This window comes from Peromyscus leucopus, chromosome 8b (genome assembly GCF_004664715.2).
Source record: "Peromyscus leucopus breed LL Stock chromosome 8b, UCI_PerLeu_2.1, whole genome shotgun sequence".
In the NCBI taxonomy this organism is placed as follows: domain Eukaryota; kingdom Metazoa; phylum Chordata; class Mammalia; order Rodentia; family Cricetidae; genus Peromyscus; species Peromyscus leucopus.
The window spans coordinates 92702295-92720801 of NC_051086.1; the positions used below are offsets into that span (position 1 = coordinate 92702295).

Sequence of the window (18507 nt, forward strand, 5' to 3'; positions counted from 1 at the left end):
ACCAACGGTGATTTTTTGGTACCAGTCATTTTGCTGTTATATACTGAGGTCTGACTTTTGTGTATGATGTATCCATGTTTGCATCTCTTAAATATCATCCAAACTGGAGAGATTATGGTTTTCTGTCTCACTCAGGAACAGAGAGTTAAATGCTCATCCTATGCTCAGTGCCACAATGAGACACCCCCCAAAAGAATAGGAGGCGCTGGGTGAAAGGATGCTGCAATTTAAAAGGACCCCATGCTTCTAGAGATGAGGAGCTGATTCAATGAAAGTCACGAGAGCATCCCTTTAAAGAGCAAATATAATTGCATAGACAGCTATGTCAAGACCAGAATGTCTGGAAAGGTTATAGTCAGAAAGCAATTATAAACATCAATGCTAGCTTAGTAGCAGGATGCAGACCTCTGTACTGAAGAATCTCATGTCCTTAGAGAGCCACCCAGAACCTCTATCCAGGACACCATGGTCGTTCTTGTAGCTTCATCTACTTTGACTAGCATTGTGTGTGGCCAAAGCCTCTGCTAGGAATTCTGTGTCACCCCTGTTACTGGCAGAACACCTGTCGTTAGACTGCTTGCTGTTACCCAATTTATGGTTGCTGCTGCCCATCAGTCCTGGGTAACTATTATGTTGCCAGTGTGCCAGCCTCATGTTTTCTCCACTACACCTGTGCTTGTACTGAGTCATCACTGTATCTATTACTCAATAAAATAAAAAAAGCTCTTTTATTTTATTCTGTTTTTGTTCATGGAGACAGTGTCTCATATATCCTAGGCTAGCCTTAAACTCTCTACTTAGCTGAGGCTGGCCGTGAACTCCTGATCTTCCTACCTCCACTTCCTAAGTACTAACATAGGAATGTGACACCATACCTGGACTAAGAATTAATTTTTGCAAGCAATTATTTAAACTATAAAACACATAAGCAATAAATTCTCTGTCTATTACTGTGACATTCTGACAGATGACCAGAGGTTTCATGTGACCTTATTGACTAAGTTTGTTGTCATATTACCATCCTGGGCATTCCTTGGACTTTTTAAAGAATCATGTGTGATAGAGTGCCTGTGTTCAAATAAATACCTACTCCCTTAATATCGTAAATACTTGTGGTCATTAAGCATATCTGATGATCAATTTATTTGGAGAAAAGTTTGGGTTGCTGTCACATGGACAAAGAAAATAACTTGCATATAATATCCACACCACGGTAGGTAGATTGAAATAGTAAGCCTAAAATTTTTTCATATATTTACACACATCTGTAGAAGCCAAGACAAACCGACAAATAATTAGATGGCAGGTGAATATTTATATTTTAATAAAAGAAATTATTACCCAAAAGGTGGAAGAGATATTTCCCCACATCCTTTTTCTTCCTTTGTGCAGGGAGGGCTGGTTCTTTCCAAAGAAATGTGACCATGACATTTGGTTCAGTTAGATCAAATCAGCACCCATGTACCTGCCTTGACCTTGGTAATGACTTCCTTGCAATACATTTTCACATTTCCAAAAGGTCAGCTCTCCTGTTTTCATAAGCACTTAGCTTATCTTCAAAATAACTATCATAAGTACATGGGAAAAAATAATAAAATGGCAACCTAGACTCAGACTTTCATAAAGTTTTTTACAAATGATCATTTCAAGATAAAGAATACAGATACAGGAAATTTAAATGAAATCACTATCAACTTAGGTGCAGTATCTATTTATCTACCATCAATCCCATCTTATGCTTAACAAATTGCATTTCCTATCTCTTTAGACATTATATAAATGACATTGGACTAAAATGAAGATCTCAACAGTAGGAATAACATGCAGTTTTTCTTCTACCCTAATACGATGAAATTAGACAGCATTACCAAGAAATGCTGTCAAGACAACTAAGGACTTGAATACAATTTGCACAAAAAGTCTCAAATTTTTTATTATTACATCTCCTTTTTAATAATACAAATCAATGATACAGTACAATTAAATAATGCAAGCAGTACAGTACAATAATACAGATATGAGTTTACAGTTCAGCAGAGAAGCCTGCTTCACAGCCGAGCATCTTCAAGGTTGTATAAAATGCAACAATGTTACTTGTCTTCATAAAAACATCTGAGGTATGTGAACATCATTTACCAAACTATTCTCTAGAAATTGAGGAACATCCCAGGCATTCCAGTGTTCCTTCCCACATTTGTTGACATTCCGAATTCCCTTCTTGAGAAATATCAACACGGGATGGTCTCATGCCCATGTCACAAATTCATTTTATCTTCACATTATCTTAATCCAAACTTCAAAATTCAAGCTTTCTTCTGGTACTTTCAGAGTTACTTTTCAAGAGTCTTTAGGACATAAGAAACCCAGACCCACTATGGGACTGGTATGAGGCCTCGTGATGACACATGGAATGTTGGATTTTGTATGCTACGTCATCTCATGACTATCAATCAGCTGAGTCAGAATAGGAATTTTTGAAATTTGATGGTACACATAAGTCATAGAAGAGGTGACTAAGGGTACACATAAGTCACAGAAGAGGTGACTAAGGAGGAAAGACTGATTTGATAAACCCTGACCCTGAGAAAGAAGAATACATTCCATCTAACATTTGCATAGAGTCTTCCACAATTAACTAATTTTGTAACTGTTTATATATTAAGAGAAACAATAACAAGGAAATGACCTTTAACCTGGTAACAGCATCAGGGTATAAAAGAGGACAGGGACTAAGGAGACTCACATATTTGAGAAACTCACTCTCTTCAAAACCCACTCAGAACCTCCTCCTCTGACACCATGGTTAACTCCTGTTGTGGCTCTGTCTGCTCTGAGCAGGGCTGTGATCAAAGTCCCTGCCAGGAGAGCTGCTGCCAGCCCAGCTGCTGCCAGACCACCTGCTGCCGCCCAGTCTGCTGCCAGACCACCTGCCGCCCCAGCTGTGGAGTGTCCAGCTGCTGCCGCCCCAGCTGTGGAGTGTCCAGCTGCTGCCGCCCCAGCTGTGGAGTGTCCAGCTGCTGCCAAACCACCTGCCGCCCCAGCTGTGGAGTGTCCAGCTGTGGAGTGTCCAGCTGCTGCCGCCCAGTCTGCTGCCAGACCACCTGCCGCCCCAGCTGTGGAGTGTCCAGCTGCTGCCGCCCAGTTTGCTGCCAGACCACCTGCCGCCCCAGCTGTGGAGTGTCCAGCTGCTGCCGCCCCAGCTGTGGAGTGTCCAGCTGCTGCCAAACCACCTGCCGCCCCAGCTGCGGAGTGTCCAGCTGCTGCCGCCCAGTCTGTCAGACCACCTGCCGCCCCAGCTGTGGAGTGTCCAGCTGCTGCCGCCCAGTCTGTGCAGACCACCTGCCGCCCCAGCTGTGGAGTGTCCAGCTGTGGAGTGTCCAGTTGCTGCCGCCCAGTCTGCTGCCAGACCACCTGCCGCCCCAGCTGTGGAGTGTCCAGCTGCTGCTGCCCAGTCTATCAGACCACCTGCTGTGGTACAACTTGCTGCCGCCCCTCTTGTTGAATTTTCTGTCTGACTACCGACCCTGAGGCAGCCATAATCACAGTGAGCTGAACTTCTCATCCTTGTATTAAATGATTCCTACTTTTGTTGTCCTGACTACGGAAAGAAACCGGCAGAAGAGAATCCTACTAAGTACCGCCCATATTTCCCAAGGATCTCCTCTCTACATGCGTGTCTCAGATGCATGGTACAGCTAAACATATCCTTCGCATCTCCAACTTCCTTGGACTTCACCATTCTGTGTTTAACTATTCTTCAATAAATATTGCCTTATATTAGAAATATATGCATCTTTTTTCATTTATTTTTAGAAAATTAACAGTTTATTTTCTGGATTTTTCCTTCCAAAGTGAGATGTTTGGGTTACTATGACCAGGAAGAAAACTAGTTTTGCTAGTATGTTAAAGGTATGCGTAGTTCCACATTTATTGCAGCATTATTCACATTGTCTGGGAAGCAGAATTAGCCTGTGTCCATCAACCGATGAGTGGTAAATAAAATGCCTTATACATAATGGAATGCTGTTTACTCATAAAACAGGCGGAGTCTTGTCATTTGTGACAACATGGCTAGAGTTGGAAGAGGTTATGTGAGTGAAATCAGCCAGATACAGAAAGAAAATACACATGGTGTCATTCAAATGTGGAATCTAAAAAAAAAAAAGGTCACAGAGAGTAGAAAAGTGGCCTGAGATTCTGGGGAAAACAGAGGGACACAAGAGAAGACTACCTGATTAAAATCTGTAAAACAATTAGATAAAAAGAGATTGTTCTAGAACTGCAGAGATGATTCAATGGTTAAGTCCATCACTCTCTTGTGACCTCCACAGGCACCAGGCATGTACATGGTACATAGACAAACATGCAAACAAAACACCACATATATAAAAAAATAGATAAATAGAATTTTAAAAATGAAATAGTGTTCAATTGCATAGGAAAGTTGCTACAAATGATAAATAGTTTATATTTCAAAACAGCTAGAACAAAGGACATTGAGTATTTTCACCAGCGAGAAATGATATAGATTTGAGCATGTAAAAATATTAACCCATATTTAAACAGTGTGTCATGCATACACACATAAAAACATCACATAGTACCCCATAAATGCATACAATTTTATATGCCAACTCAAAAGCAGAAAAGAAAGCAGATTTTGCACATACAATCTACTATCCATATTGTAAAAAAGGACTATGTTTCAAAATAACATGACCTGCCTCATTTAATTAACAATAATTTTCCTTTTCAATCCATAAGATGATTGGCAGGTTCACAGAGCCACTGAGCTCTGAGGATAATAAGACATGTGAAGACAAATAGTTTCCAACAAGAAACTCACAGACTAGTCTTTGAAATAAGGCTTAGGAATAAAACGAAGGACCCAAATAGGTAGTATGTAATGGGGAAAACTTCTGTTCCAGAGAAGGATAATATGGAAGGGTTAAATATATACATAGTGAGTTAAAACCTAGTGACTGCTAGGGAAGTATACAAGTCATAAACTCAGGATGAGAAGAGAAAGAAAAAGAACGAAGGGAGGGGAAGGGAGAAGGAGCAAGAGGGGGAGCAGAAAGAGGGGAGGAGGAGGGGAGGGAGAGGGAAGGAGGAGGAAGGGAGAGGAGGGGAGGAGGAGGAGCAGGAGGAGGAAGGGAGAAAGAGGAGGAGCAGAAGGGGAGGAGGAGGATGCAGCCAGGGATTGTTTACATTGTTATAAATGAAAGGAGTAAAATGAGGCAAGAGATCAGCAGCCATGGGGGGCAGATATGGCAGAAAATGGACTATGCTGCTCACTCCCCAATTGCCTTCACACTAAAGACACTGTGCTAAAATAAATCATGAACAGCTGAGGAAGCTCTCTGTCAGAGGTGGAGTGCATTGACACTAGAGATAACTCCAGGAGGGGTTGAGGGAAGAGTTTAAAAAGCAGACAAGGAAAAAGTTGCATGAATAGACCAGCAAGATGGCTCCGGGGGGGGGGGTTAAGGTGCTTGCTGCCAACCTGGGACCCATGTAGTGGAAGGGAGGAAGGAGATAACTCATTCTCACAAGTTGTCCTCTGATCTCTACACACACACACACACACACACACACACACACACACACACACACACACGCATGCACCCCTACACAAATATAAATAAAATATAATAAAAACAATTTAAAAGTTGCAAGAAGAAAGAACTTAGGCTGCATTTGAAAGTCGTGCTCTGAGTGTGTACTTTTGGGATAGTCTTAGATCCTGCAAAATCTGTTAAAACTCAGGTAGGCTTGATTATACCCAAGTGAACAAATACCTCCCGAAGCTACATCCCTAGTTTTACTTGGTCTGTCTGAAGCCTCTTCTACCAGAAAACAGACACTTGATCAAAACAAAGAGCCAATAGACTGAAGTTATCTTAAGGGAAGGACCAGTACAATACTTGAGACGTTCTCGAATGGGGGAAACTTACCCTTCTGGTAATGATAGCAGCTGTGGAGGGCCAAAAGGTAGACTAGTGATGTGGTAGGCAGGGATGCCAGCATGTAGAGCGATAGGGTGGGTCCAGTGGAAAAGCATTAAGAATGGGGAGCCACATGGCTTGTGGCCAGGGCAGCAGGGAGCTGAAGCTATTGGATTTCTGCTTCTGAGATGCTTGATTATCAGAACTTGTAACCAAACACTAGTAACTGTCAGCATTTGTCTGTGATGGGCAAAGCTGATGATCAGACCAACTCCTGTTTCATCTGTTTGAGAAGAGGGGACATCAGACATATTTGGATTTAGAACATATTCCTACTGGCGCAATTTAATAGGCATGGGATCAGAAGAGAAGGCTATTGCCTTTCCTAAGCATCTCCCAGAACAACTTGGGCATTAAAAAAAAATACAGGCTGTCAGTGTTGTGCTAATGAATGTTCTGTGTTGGCTGGTTATTTCAGAAAGATGAACTTTGATGCATGCCCCTTTGATTCATAGGGTGATCCCACTGCATCCAACAAGCTAACATTGAAAGGAAACGTGACAACGTATATTGTGTTGAATTTCCTTTCCCAACTCCCTAACCCCCAGCAAGCTCTTAGACCCATGTTCTTCCCCTTTGAAAGTCTATGTTCTATCACTCTACAGCGGGAATTATTTCACTTCTGTTAATCTCTGTTGTTGCCTTCCCGTTCGCCATGTGTCCTGTTGCATGGTTCTTGCAGTATTTGCCTAGCTAGACTGAGCCATGGCTGAGGAAGGAATATAGTGACAGCAAGTCACAAATCATTGGGTTCCACACCACCGATTGGGAAAGAAAGCTGCAGATTTAAAATTGTATGATGCACACAAGGAAGGGACAGGAGTTGATTTGGAAACATCAAATTTAAAAGAAAATGTGTATAATTCCCTAATTTTGTAACTTCTTATCTGTTAACATCTTGACAGGGGACCAAAGGTATGAAAAGAGACTCCTAAGTTCAGAAAACTCACTTTCTTGGATACCAGGCCAAACCTCCAGCCTCCATCATCATGGTCAGCTCCTGCTGAGGCTCTGTCTGCTCTGAGCAGGACTGTGGCCAAGGCTGCTGCCAGCCCAGCTGCTGCCAGCCCAGCTGCTGTGTGCAGACCCAGCTGTTGTGTGTCCAGCCACTGCTGCCTCAACTGCTGTCATCCCAGCTGCTGTATGTCTATCAGTTGCCACTCCAGCTGCTGTGTGTCTGTCTAGCTGTTGTTCCAGCTGCTCTGTGTCCAGCTGCTGTGTGTCTGGCTGTCATCCAGCTGCTGTGTGTCTAGCCATTGTTCTAGCTGCTCTGTGTCCAGCTGCTGTGTGTCTAGCTGTTGTTCCAGCTGCTCTGTGTCCAGTTGCTGTGTGTCTGGCTGTCATCCAGCTGCTGTGTGTCTAGCCATTGTTCTAGCTGCTCTGTGTCCAGCTGTTGTTCCAGCTGCTCTGTGTCCAGCTGCTGTGTGTCTAGCTGTCATTCAGCTGCTGTGTGTCTAGCTGTTGTTCTAGCTGCTCTGTGTCCAGCTGTTGTATGTCTAGCTGTCATCCAGTTACTGTGTTCTAGCTGTTGTTCCAGCTGCTCTGTGTCCACCTGTTGTATGTCTAGCTGTCATCCAGCTGCTGTATGTCTAACTGTCATCCAGCTGCTGTATGTCTAGCTGTTGTCCCAGCTGCTCTGTGTCCAGCTGCTGACATCTCAACTGCTGTAAAGCTAGTTGCTGCTGTCTTGTCTGCTGCCAAGCCACCTCCTGTCACCCACTCTCCTGTGGATCATCTTGCTGAGTTTCATCCCTGACCACTACCCTCAGGCCAACCAACATGTTACCTGAGTACAGGACTTCCTAATTTCTGTTGTCTATCACACTTAGCCTTGTTCTGACTTTTAGGTATCACTGTGTCTATTCACCCCATTGATCATGCTATCAAGCAACAACTTAAAAACAACTGTGCACATTAATGCCATGTGGCCATGGCATTCTGTCAGATGACCTCATGTGTCACACTAGTTTACTGGAGCAGGCTCCTCATCCTGTTACTGTATATACTTGCCTTTTCATGGAATTCTTTATGGTAGCCTGTGTCCCTATACATGCTTTAGTGGTATCGTCAGTATTTGTAATCTCTATTTCCAGCATTTTTTTTATTTGAGGAAAGGATTTGCATTTCTGTAATCTAAATAAAGAAAATAAAATTTTCACATGTCAATCAAATTCTATAATATAGAAAATTGACAAATCATTAGTTTTTTTTCCCCCAAGCCAGATTTCCCACTTTATTTTCAAACTTCTTTCTAAAAACCAGTAACTTCTTTCTCACTGGTTTTTGATTATGGATTGACCAGCAATCTTGGGCTGTGGCAAATGCATATATTGCCTGAGACCCAGTTTTCATCCTTCAGATGCTTCACTGCAATCTGGAATTTGGATTTGATAGGAAGACCTATCTCCAACAGACTGTTAGCACTATTGTTGAGAAAGAGGAGCACATCCTGTGAGAGAAATGTAATATATAAGTGTTGATTCATAGAAATAAAGTGACTCAAGTAAAAAATGCACAGCTTACAAGCACATGAGCTGCCAAAGTAAGAGAACTAAATGAAGGCTAAATGTTCATATTCTTATGAAAGGAGTTAGTAACCAACCATCATGGTGTTTTCAAAGATAGGGGATAGGAAATCCTGACGTTGGTAACAATGTGAACCAAACTGGGTAACTATGGGAGTGAAGTAAGCCGGACACAGGAATACAAATATTATCCTGTCTTGTTTTTACTTCATTGAAAATAGTCAAACTCCAGAAGCAGACAGAGTGAAGTGGTGGTCACCCAGAGATGTGGAGATGTTGATCAAAGCATATAAAGTTTCGGTTAAGTGTGGTGAGTAAGTTCTGGAAAAGCAACAATGACTAGCTACCAGCCCTGCATTGTAAGGTTGAAATCTGCTAAAACAGTAGATCTCAAGCATTCTTAGCACAGAATGGCAATAACTAATGAATATGTTAGTTTGTTGTGGTAATAATTACACCACGTATATCACACATGGCAAAATATCACATACACCTTTAATAAATACAATTTTGTTAATCATTCCTGGGAAAGTGCACAGAACAAAGACTCCCATTGATATGAAACACGTGAGCATGTTGCCCAGATGTTAGGATGGTTTGAGGGAGGGCTGATGTGGGCAGTGTCGGGGGTTTGCTGGAGGAGGGACTATCCCCCAAGTCAAAAAGAACAAGTAGCATAGTGGTCTTGCCTAGAGTCCGCAGCAGAGCTGGGGGCCTCCGAGCACCATTCCTTTAGTTGACTATAGCAAGCAGTTCTTCAGGGTCCCAGTTTGCAACTCTTTTTTTTTTTTTTTTTTTTTTTTTTTGGTTTTTCGAGACAGGGTTTCTCTGTGTAGCTTTGCGCCTTTCCTGGAGCTCACTTGGTAGCCCAGGCTGGCCTCGAACTCACAGAGATCCGCCTGGCTCTGCCTCCCGAGTGCTGGGATTAAAGGCGTGCACCACCACCGCCCGGCCCAGTTTGCAACTCTTATTAGACTCAAACGGAGACACTTCTGATTAATATAAAGTGTATCTGCAAACATGTGCCTGTTACCATGAACTAACTGTGAGTTGCTGGGCTCTGGTAGGCCCCATCTCCACTCTTGCTGGAACCTGTGACTGTCTTGAATATTAAAGACTGTGGTCAATGGTTCATTGTAACTCTCATGGAAGTAGTTGAATTCTAAGAGTATTACACATCCCTGGGGAACATTGTATGTTGGGACAAATACTCCATGACTTGGCTAGTAGGTTACCTGATAACCAGAAAAGAATTATGACTTCCCCCTTTGTGTGTGTGTGTGTGTGTGTGTGTGTGTGTGTGTGTGTGTGTGTGTGAATATAAAAAAAAAATAGTATGTACCTTAAAGGACATAGAGTAACTGTATGAGAGTGATTTGTGGTTTGCTCAAGACAAGATGCAGATACAAATAACTAGTAAATATAAGAAAGGAAGTTAAATGAACTTGCTATTAAAATGTAACGGCTCTCCACTGTGGGCGGCGAGGAGAAAACACCAGCACCATTAAGACTTAGCTGAGAAGACCCATATGCCATCTGGGACTCTCTGTGGTGAGGAGAAAACATGAGCATGCCCAGCACTATTAAGATTGAGCTTGAGAAGAAGGCCCACATGCCTGCCTGGGACTCTCCCCACCAAGTGTCAAGGAGAAAACACAGGCCTGCCTGGTGCCTGGCACCAGGCAGTGGGCACTACTATGGTGAGCAAATATATGGTGGGGTATGGAAGAGAGAGAGATAATGGTTCATGTCCTGTGGAGAGAGGCAGATCTGTAGAGGCGAAGGCAGTGAGAAACTGGCTGAAGTGGGTGGCCTGCTTGCCTCCCAGGGCCATGGTGATGTCTGGACCTGGGCTGCTGCCAAGGGCCATGTCTGACTTTGCTGTGGTCTGTGTTGGCATTCACGGCTCCAGTTACCACAGAAGGCTGAGAGGAGAGGGCTACACAGAGTTGGTCTCACCTCTTGCTGGCTGTAACACTAGGTAGAACTGGCCTTCCCCACCCACCAACTACAGCACTCGAGAGAGTGGGTGCAACCCCTTGCCCGGGCTGCAAGACAGAGCTGACACTGTTGGCAGAGGGGCTGGCGAGCCAGTTCTGAGGTGTGAGAGTGGGAGAACTGGTCCTGTCCCCCTAGTCTGCCACGTGGTGGCATGGATGAGGGGAAAATGTCTTCCCCACACCAGCCCTCACCACCTGTGGCAGGCAGGAGAGCTGACCCAGCTCCTCGCCAACTGCAGCATTTGGGAGAGCGGGCCCTGCACCTTGCTTGGGCAGCACAGTGGAGCTTGGTCCTGTTGACAGGGCCTCAGGTGAGCCACCCTGAGAATGTGAGCATGGGAGATCTGGTCATGCCCCTCATCTGCATAAGGTGGTGAGGGAGAGATGCCTCCCACCCCTCACTGTCTCTGGCAGGTGGGAGAGCTGGTTGGACTAATTACCTGTCATGCAGTGTCTTGGGGCAGGGGAGAGATGCCTCCTCCTTGCCCCTTGCCCCTGTGGCCTGCAGAAGAGCTGGCCCCTGGGTCATGAGAGTGGGGTAAGCAGGGCCCTCCTCACCTGGGAAGCATAGTAGAGCTGACTCTGCTGGTAGGTGGGGGGTGGGGAGCCTTCCCTGAGGTTGTGAGAATGGGAGAGCTGACCCCACACCTCTCATCTGCCATGAGGTACCAAGGGAGAGGGAAAGATGCTCTCTTCCCCTTGCCTCTCATCACTTGTGACAGGTGGGAGAGCGGATCCTTCCCCCGACCAGCAGCAGCACTTGGGAGAGTGAGCCCTGCATGTCACCTGGGCAGCACAGTAGAACTGACTCCATTGACCGGGTAGCAGGTGAGTCAGGCCTGAGAACGTGAGTGTGAGAGATGTGGCCCTGCCCTTGTGGGCAAGGGATAGAAGACGCCCATGCCCCAATTCCTCACTGCCTGTGGCAGGTGGGAGAGCTGGCCCAGAGGTCACGAGAATGCGAGAACTGTCTTTGCCTTTTACCAGCTGTGGCACTCAGAAGAGCAGCCCCTGCATCTCACCTGGGCAGCACAGTAGAGCTGGCCCTGATGGCATCCAAGGTGTGGGTGAACCAGCCCCCAGGGTGTGAGAGCAGGAGAATTGGCCCCGCCCCTTGCTCCTTGCTCCATAGGGTGAGCTAGCCTGGACTGTGCTGGAGAGCTCACCCTGGTGGTGAGGATGGGGGAGGGCTGGCAGGCTGACCAACCCAGCAACCACCCAGGCTCAGAACTACGGCTGGCTATGAGTTGGCAAATCCCAACATCCACCCTATTTATGATCTGCTGGAGCATCTGTAGTCTTAGCACCCAAAAGCCTGAAGCAGAAGGACATGAGTTTAAGGCCAGACTAGACCATAGGAGTAGTCTTGGTCTCAAAAACAGACAGACAGACAGACAAAGAAACAGATCCCTAACCCAATATTCCCACTGTAAGATTCTAAAGGTGTCTTTGGCTTTGTTTCCTCCTCCTTTTCTTCTTCTGCTTCTGTGTGCCTTTTGTTGGTTTGTTTGTTTGTTCATTTTCAGGTGTAGCATCTCTGTGTCATCCAGGCTGGCCTCGAACTGCTGACCTTGCTTTACTGTCTACAGGACAGGGAAGATAGGAATGCATAGCTCATGCCTGGCTTCTTTTTCCTTTCTAATGTAGACATTTATCACCTTTTCTCTCTCATGACTGCTTTCTCAGTATCCCATTAGCTTTTAGTATGTCATTTTGATTTCCTCAATCAATTGAAGGGTATTCTTAAGGAAGAAATGAGACTCAAAGAAACATGCCCAAACTTCCTTCTTGATTTGGTCCTTTAGCCAAGAGTGTGATCACTTCTGCACATCTGTTAAATCCCCCTTTCTTCATCACTATTCATTTCTGATTCATTGAGGTTAGAAAAGAAGGACTTGCTATACTCGACTGCTTTTTAAAAAATTCTTTTTCCTCTTTCTGTCTTGTGGTTGATATATTATACACCCCAATAACCTTATCTGGGGGTCAGAGAACAGAACAGCCACTATATTAAGCATAGGTTTAGGCAGTGGTAGCATACACACCTTTAATCCTAGCATTTAGGAGGCAGAGTTCCATCTGGATCTCTATGAGTTCAAGGCCACACTGGAAACAGCCAGGCATGGTGCCATTTAATCCCAGGAAGTGAAGGCAGGAAGCAGAAAGGTATATAAGGCGCGAGGACCAGGAACTAGAGCCTGATTAAGCTTTTAGGCTTTTAGCAGCAGAGCTGAGATTCATTCTGATGAGGACTCAGAGGCTTTCAGTTTGAGGAAACAGGATCAGCTGAGAAGTTGGCAAGGTGAGATTAGTTGTGACCTATTCTGTTTCTCTTATCTTTCAGCGTTCACCCCAATACCTGGCTCCCAGGTTTGTTTTTATTAATAAGACCTTTTAAGATTCATGCTACACTGTTTCCCCTGCTGCATTTTGTGTTTCTTTTTGTTTTTGTTCTGTGTTCTTTGTAGGGGTGTGGGGGATTGTTGATAGGTATTCATTCATCTCAATTTCCTTGGTGCAATCTCTATAGGTATTTGTTGTGGAATTATAAACCATCCCCCAGTTATGACAGTGTTTCTAAGCTGAAAACAATTTAATTTGCATACACGAACACTCTGCTCCTAGCTCCTTCTCCTACATTATGCACCTTTTGTCCTAGATTCTTTTCTATTTCTGTGATAAAACACCATGACAAAAAGCAGCCTGGGAAGAAAGGGCTAATTTGACTGTTTGTAGTCCATCACTGAGGGAAGTCAGGACAGGAACTCAAGCAGGGAAGGAACCTGGAGGTAGGAGCTGTTGCAGAGGTCATGGAAGAGTGTTGCTTACTGTTTGTTCCTTATGGCTAGCTCAATCTGCTTTCTTATACCACTCAGAACCACCTGCCTAGAAGTGATGGCACCCATAGTGAGCTAGGCCTTCCCACACCAATCATCAGGCAAGAAAATGTCCCACAGACTTCATGATCTGATGAAAGCACTTTCTCAATTGAGGTTCCTCTTCCCAGATGACTCAGTTGTGTCAAGTCGGCAAACGTAAACAAGCAAACAAAACAAACAAACAAAAACCCCAAACACCAAACTCCTCCCCCAAAATTAAAACTAACCAACTAAACAAACAAACAAACAAAAAAAACCAGTAAACCAAAGAACCAGCCATGACACCTTTCATGTACCAATTTATATACTTCTCAATATAATTTAGAGTTATTTGAAGCACTCAGGCCTTGTAACTTCCATAATTGTTTGCATATTGATCTTGCCATTTTGTTCAGAACATATTTCCTCTCTTCTGCATTTCAATCAAGTCTTCCTGTTGTTTTCTGCGTATGAGGTAAAGCACCTCCACCCTGACCCCAGGTCCAGTCTTTGCAGACAGGCCTCCCTGGGGCGGAGACTCCGGATGCCTCTCAATCCTTGTCCTTGTTCAAATCACTGTCTCCACTCTCAGTAGTTCCCTGGGGAATTCAAGTGTGCCAAGTACATTAGTGTCTCAGGATGTGAGGCCGAGCCTTGTCACTCAAGAGGCTGGGAAGTGAGCTTGCTCCCTGTGTGGTCTACTTTCCTGATTCCCTAGAGACAAGCTGGGAGCTGGCTCTTAGCCCGAACTCTCTCAGCACTAAGCTGGGTAGAGGATCGGTGGTACCTTCACTCTCTTTCAGACCTGACCCCTGCAACCGGATGATTTACTCTCTTACACAACTGAGTACATTCCCATCAGCAGTCAGAGACAGGCAGCCTACCTGGGGCCTGGGGTGGAGTGGGACCTATTGCTGAAGAAAGCCTGCGCCGAGGGTTATGAGAAATGTCTATCTACCTTCTCTTCATGCTCTCCAAATTGTAGCAATTATCAGCTCCATCAGGCCCAAGACTAAAAGGTTAATTAAAATCCTGATGTATGGAGAACAGCTGTGGAACTTGGGACTTCATAGCTAATAATGAAACCAAGGCCATTCCAGTAAGCAATGGGAGCTGGGTATTTCTGCTGGCTAGGTGTACATTGAAATAGAGAAATGGACACTCCTCCTGAGCCTCCTTGAAATTGCCTCTTTGATCTCTATGGTCCTGGAGGACTCTTGTATTTAGGAGCTAGTAGTCCCTTTGATGGGAGCTGTAAAAGTCGGAGTACTTGATGTGTGGTCAAAGTCCTTTCAGGGAGAGGCTGGAGACTTGGTTTCGTGGGGGTAGGGACCAACCACGTAAGTACTACTAATTACATGTATTGCTGGTCCCCGGATGGAAGCTAGTTAAAGGCTTGATTCTGGGGCATCACCTCTGAGAGTATACAGTCAAAGCCCTCCATGGAGAAGCTGAGTTGAGGGTGGGGTGTTGGTGACCTGCAGCAGCAAGTGTTTACCTGCATGTTTAAAGCCATTTCATTACCATAGAGGACTGGTAAACCCAACCCCAGCCCTTCCCAGGGCTAGACGGCTTAGGAGCCAGTCCCTGTGAGAGCTATAAATATTGAGGAATTCAACTGGTAGACCAACTTCTTGCATGGGAGAGGTTGGATACATGATTTTTGTGAAGTAGGAAAAGAATGCTGGGGAGAAGAAATCCTCATAGGCATTTGCGTTTTCTGAAGTTGCGTTTATGAACTCACAGCAGCTGTGGTTGCTTGCACAAGTTCAAGCCGGTTAACATTCCAGCATGGAATAGGGAGGACTCATGAACCCCTCTTTTCTCGGCAAGTAACTATGGTAGTCGAGGGAGAGTCAGTTTTCTTGAAGTGTATGGCTCCTGGTAGATCAACTATGTTCGTGTGCATGGCTTCACACCCATGAATATATGGGCAATACAACCTGAACTCAGCCTGTTAGAGCAAAAACGACACAAAGTTGGGAGAGTGATCTGTTATGAGGAGCCGTGAGAGATGGATATGATCAAAATACATTGTATACATTGTATACAGCTGCTACCAGACCACCTGCTGCAGACCCACCTGCTGCTGCCCCAGCTGCTGTGTGTCCAGCTGCTGCAGACCCAGCTGCTGTGGTGGTTCTTGTTGCTGAGTGTCCTGACCTGGATCAATTTTCTTTCTCATCTTAGTCCTGCAGTCTAGGCATCTAGTCAACAGGGCATGTGATATACTGATATTATAAACAGACAGACTCATGGAATGATTTGGAAAAGCCCAGTGTCTGTTACTGTTTATTCTCTCTTAAAATCATTTTTGATACTAGTACATCAGAACTATGAATTATTCTTAAAATTGTTTTAGAACTCCTTACTCTGTTTCAAAGGACAAGTTGTTAAATGTTTTACTTTTAGAATTTTTTCATTCTAATGTTCCCTCCGCCCCATGAAATTTATTTTCATGCCAATTGCTTGATATTTCCTAATAAAGCTTTAAGCCTTCAATGGCATAAAATGTGCTCATCTCTCATTCTTATTTACTTTTTATTGGTGCGTATCCATTATACATAGTGCTAGGCTTCAAAAAGACAATCTCTTTCAATTATATCATGTATTTTTTGCCATATTCTTCCCCATCCCCTCACCCTCCTCCCACCTCCCTTCCCTCTCATCTACTTTCACTCAAATACATATAATACACTTATTTATCTAGATATAATCTAGGACCACAGATGAGAGAAAACAGATAATATTTTTCTTTTTTTTGAGCTGGACATATTTTACTTATTGTGGCTATTTCTCAGCCAATGGCATAGTTTCATTCTCTAATTATGCTGAACAAAATTCCATTGCATTTATATACCACATTTCCTTATTCCTGCACCCGCCGTTGGGTTCCTGGTCTGATTAACAACTTGGTTTTTGTGAACAGCACTGTGGGGAGTGTGGATTGTGCATCTCTGTGATGTTCTGACTTAGCACCCTCTGTGTACACACCAGAATTGGAGAGGCGAGTCACATGGTGGGTCTACTTTTAGTTCCAAGGCATCTCCATACTGATTTCCATAGGGGTTAGACCAGTCTATATTCCCAACCAGCAGTGTCCTAGGCATAGCCTATCAACTTGCAGTAAGATTAAGCATCTTCCTTTGTATTAAGGCTGGGCAAGGCAACCCAGCATGAAGAATAGGTTCCCAAGCTAATAGATTAGGGACAGTCCTGCTCCCATTGTTAGGAGTCCCAGGAATAGACCAAACTACACAACCGTCACATATATGTAAAGGGCCTAAGTTGGTCCTGTGTAGATTCTCTGATTGTTGGTTCAGACCCTGTGAGCTCCTATGAGCCAGGTTAGTTCTTTCTGAGGGTTTTCTTGTGGTGTCTTTGACCCCTCTGGCTCCTACAATCCTTCCTCCCTCTCTTCAGCAGGATTCCCTGGGTTCAGCCTAATGTTTGGCTGTGGGTCTCTGCATCTGTTTCATTAGTTACTGGATGAAAGCTCTGATGACAATTGGGATAGTTAACAATCTGATCACAGGAGGTGGCCAGTTCAGGCTACTGTATCCACTGTTGCTAGAAGTCTTAGCTGGGGTCATCCTTGTAGATTCGTGAGAGTTTCCCTTGCACCAGGTTTCTATCTGACCCTGAGATGCCTCCCCTTTTCAGTCATTAAGTATAAATAAAATTTTTATTTGAACTGGAATTTAGTCTTAAAGAAGAGGAGAGGAGGGAAGAGACTTTCATCTGAGAAAGGATTAATATCCAGATCACGTAATGAACTAAAAATATACCATGGAACCCAAATGGTACAATCATAAACATATAAATGAACTGAATACTTTTTAAAAGAAGTACAAATGACTAGCTAATATTCATTTAAAATATGCAATATCTTTCTCCATCAGGGAAATGCAAATCAAAACTATGCTGAGATTCTTCACCTCAGTCAGAATGGCTGCCATGAAGAAAACAAACAACAGGTACCCGTGAGGATACGGGCGGGGTGGGGGAAGGGGTGGAGCAGGGCCGTCGCTATAGCTGAAAAGAAAAATTAATAGAGCCATATGGAAATCAACACAGAAGATTTACCAAGAGCTAAAAATGAAAAGCCATACAATCCTGTTTTATTACTCCAGTACTTATCTGAAGGGAACTGAGTCAGTATAAAAACGAGATATCTGCATATGTATAATTATTGTGGAGCTACTCTCATTGACCAAGATATTGGAATCAGATGAGGCTGATCAACAGATGAATGAATAAGGAAATTTTGCTGTATATACAGATGAATATTATTTAACAATAAAAATGAAATTGTGTTATTTGCAGAAAAATATATACAAATGTAGAACACTGTATGGTTTCATTCTTTCTTTCTAAAATGCTACCAGTGTACATTTATTATACTCTATACTCTAACCACATTAACCCTGCATTATCATTTCTTATCCCACCTACTCCTGCCATGGTCATCTTTCTGACCCCAAATAGTCCTCCTTCTACATTCATGCCATGCGTGCATGTGTGTGTGTGTGTGTGTGTGTGTGTGTGTGTAAATACACACTCTTATGTAGATATAAGATACATAGATCTATGTTCTAAACTCTGAATATGTCAAGCAAGAACTCTATCACTGAGCTATATACAGCCCAAATGCTAGCTAGACTCTCTGAATATAATAGAAAACACATAATCTCTATCTTTCTGAATTTGGCATTTGGCTGGAGAAACAGAAATGTTACTCAGAGGAAAGTGTGAAAACTGCACCCAGCCCCTGGAACGAGGAAAGCCAAAGCCTCAACCACGTGATAAGCCGCTGTGACAGTTAATCTTGGTTGTCAGTTTGACACTCCTTGGGACAGAGAACCTCAGCTGATGAATTGTCTCCCTTGGATTGGACTATGGGTATATCTGTGTGACACATCCTTAATTGTTGATTGACATGGGAAGCCGCTGTGGGCTGGACCACCCCTCTGTAGTTGGTCTTAGGAGATATAAGAAAGGCAGTTGAATGTGAGTCTAGAAGCAAGCCAGGGAGTAATTTTCCTCTGAGGCTTCTTCTTGAGCTTTTAGCTTTGAGATCCTGCCTTTGATGGTGGACTGTAACCTGTAAGCTAAA

At 43.9% G+C, this 18507-nt stretch overlaps 1 protein-coding gene across 1 annotated transcript; it reads left to right on the forward strand.

Moving 5' to 3' along the window:
- Positions 1 to 2759: 2759 nt before the first annotated feature.
- On the forward strand, positions 2760 to 3784 carry LOC114706994 (keratin-associated protein 4-1-like). Its single transcript, XM_028889573.2, is given in 2 exon segments — positions 2760 to 3329; positions 3331 to 3784. Coding segments are annotated over 2 exon segments (702 nt in total). The 5' UTR covers positions 2760 to 2799; the 3' UTR covers positions 3503 to 3784.
- The last annotated feature ends 14723 nt before the right edge of the window (positions 3785 to 18507 follow it).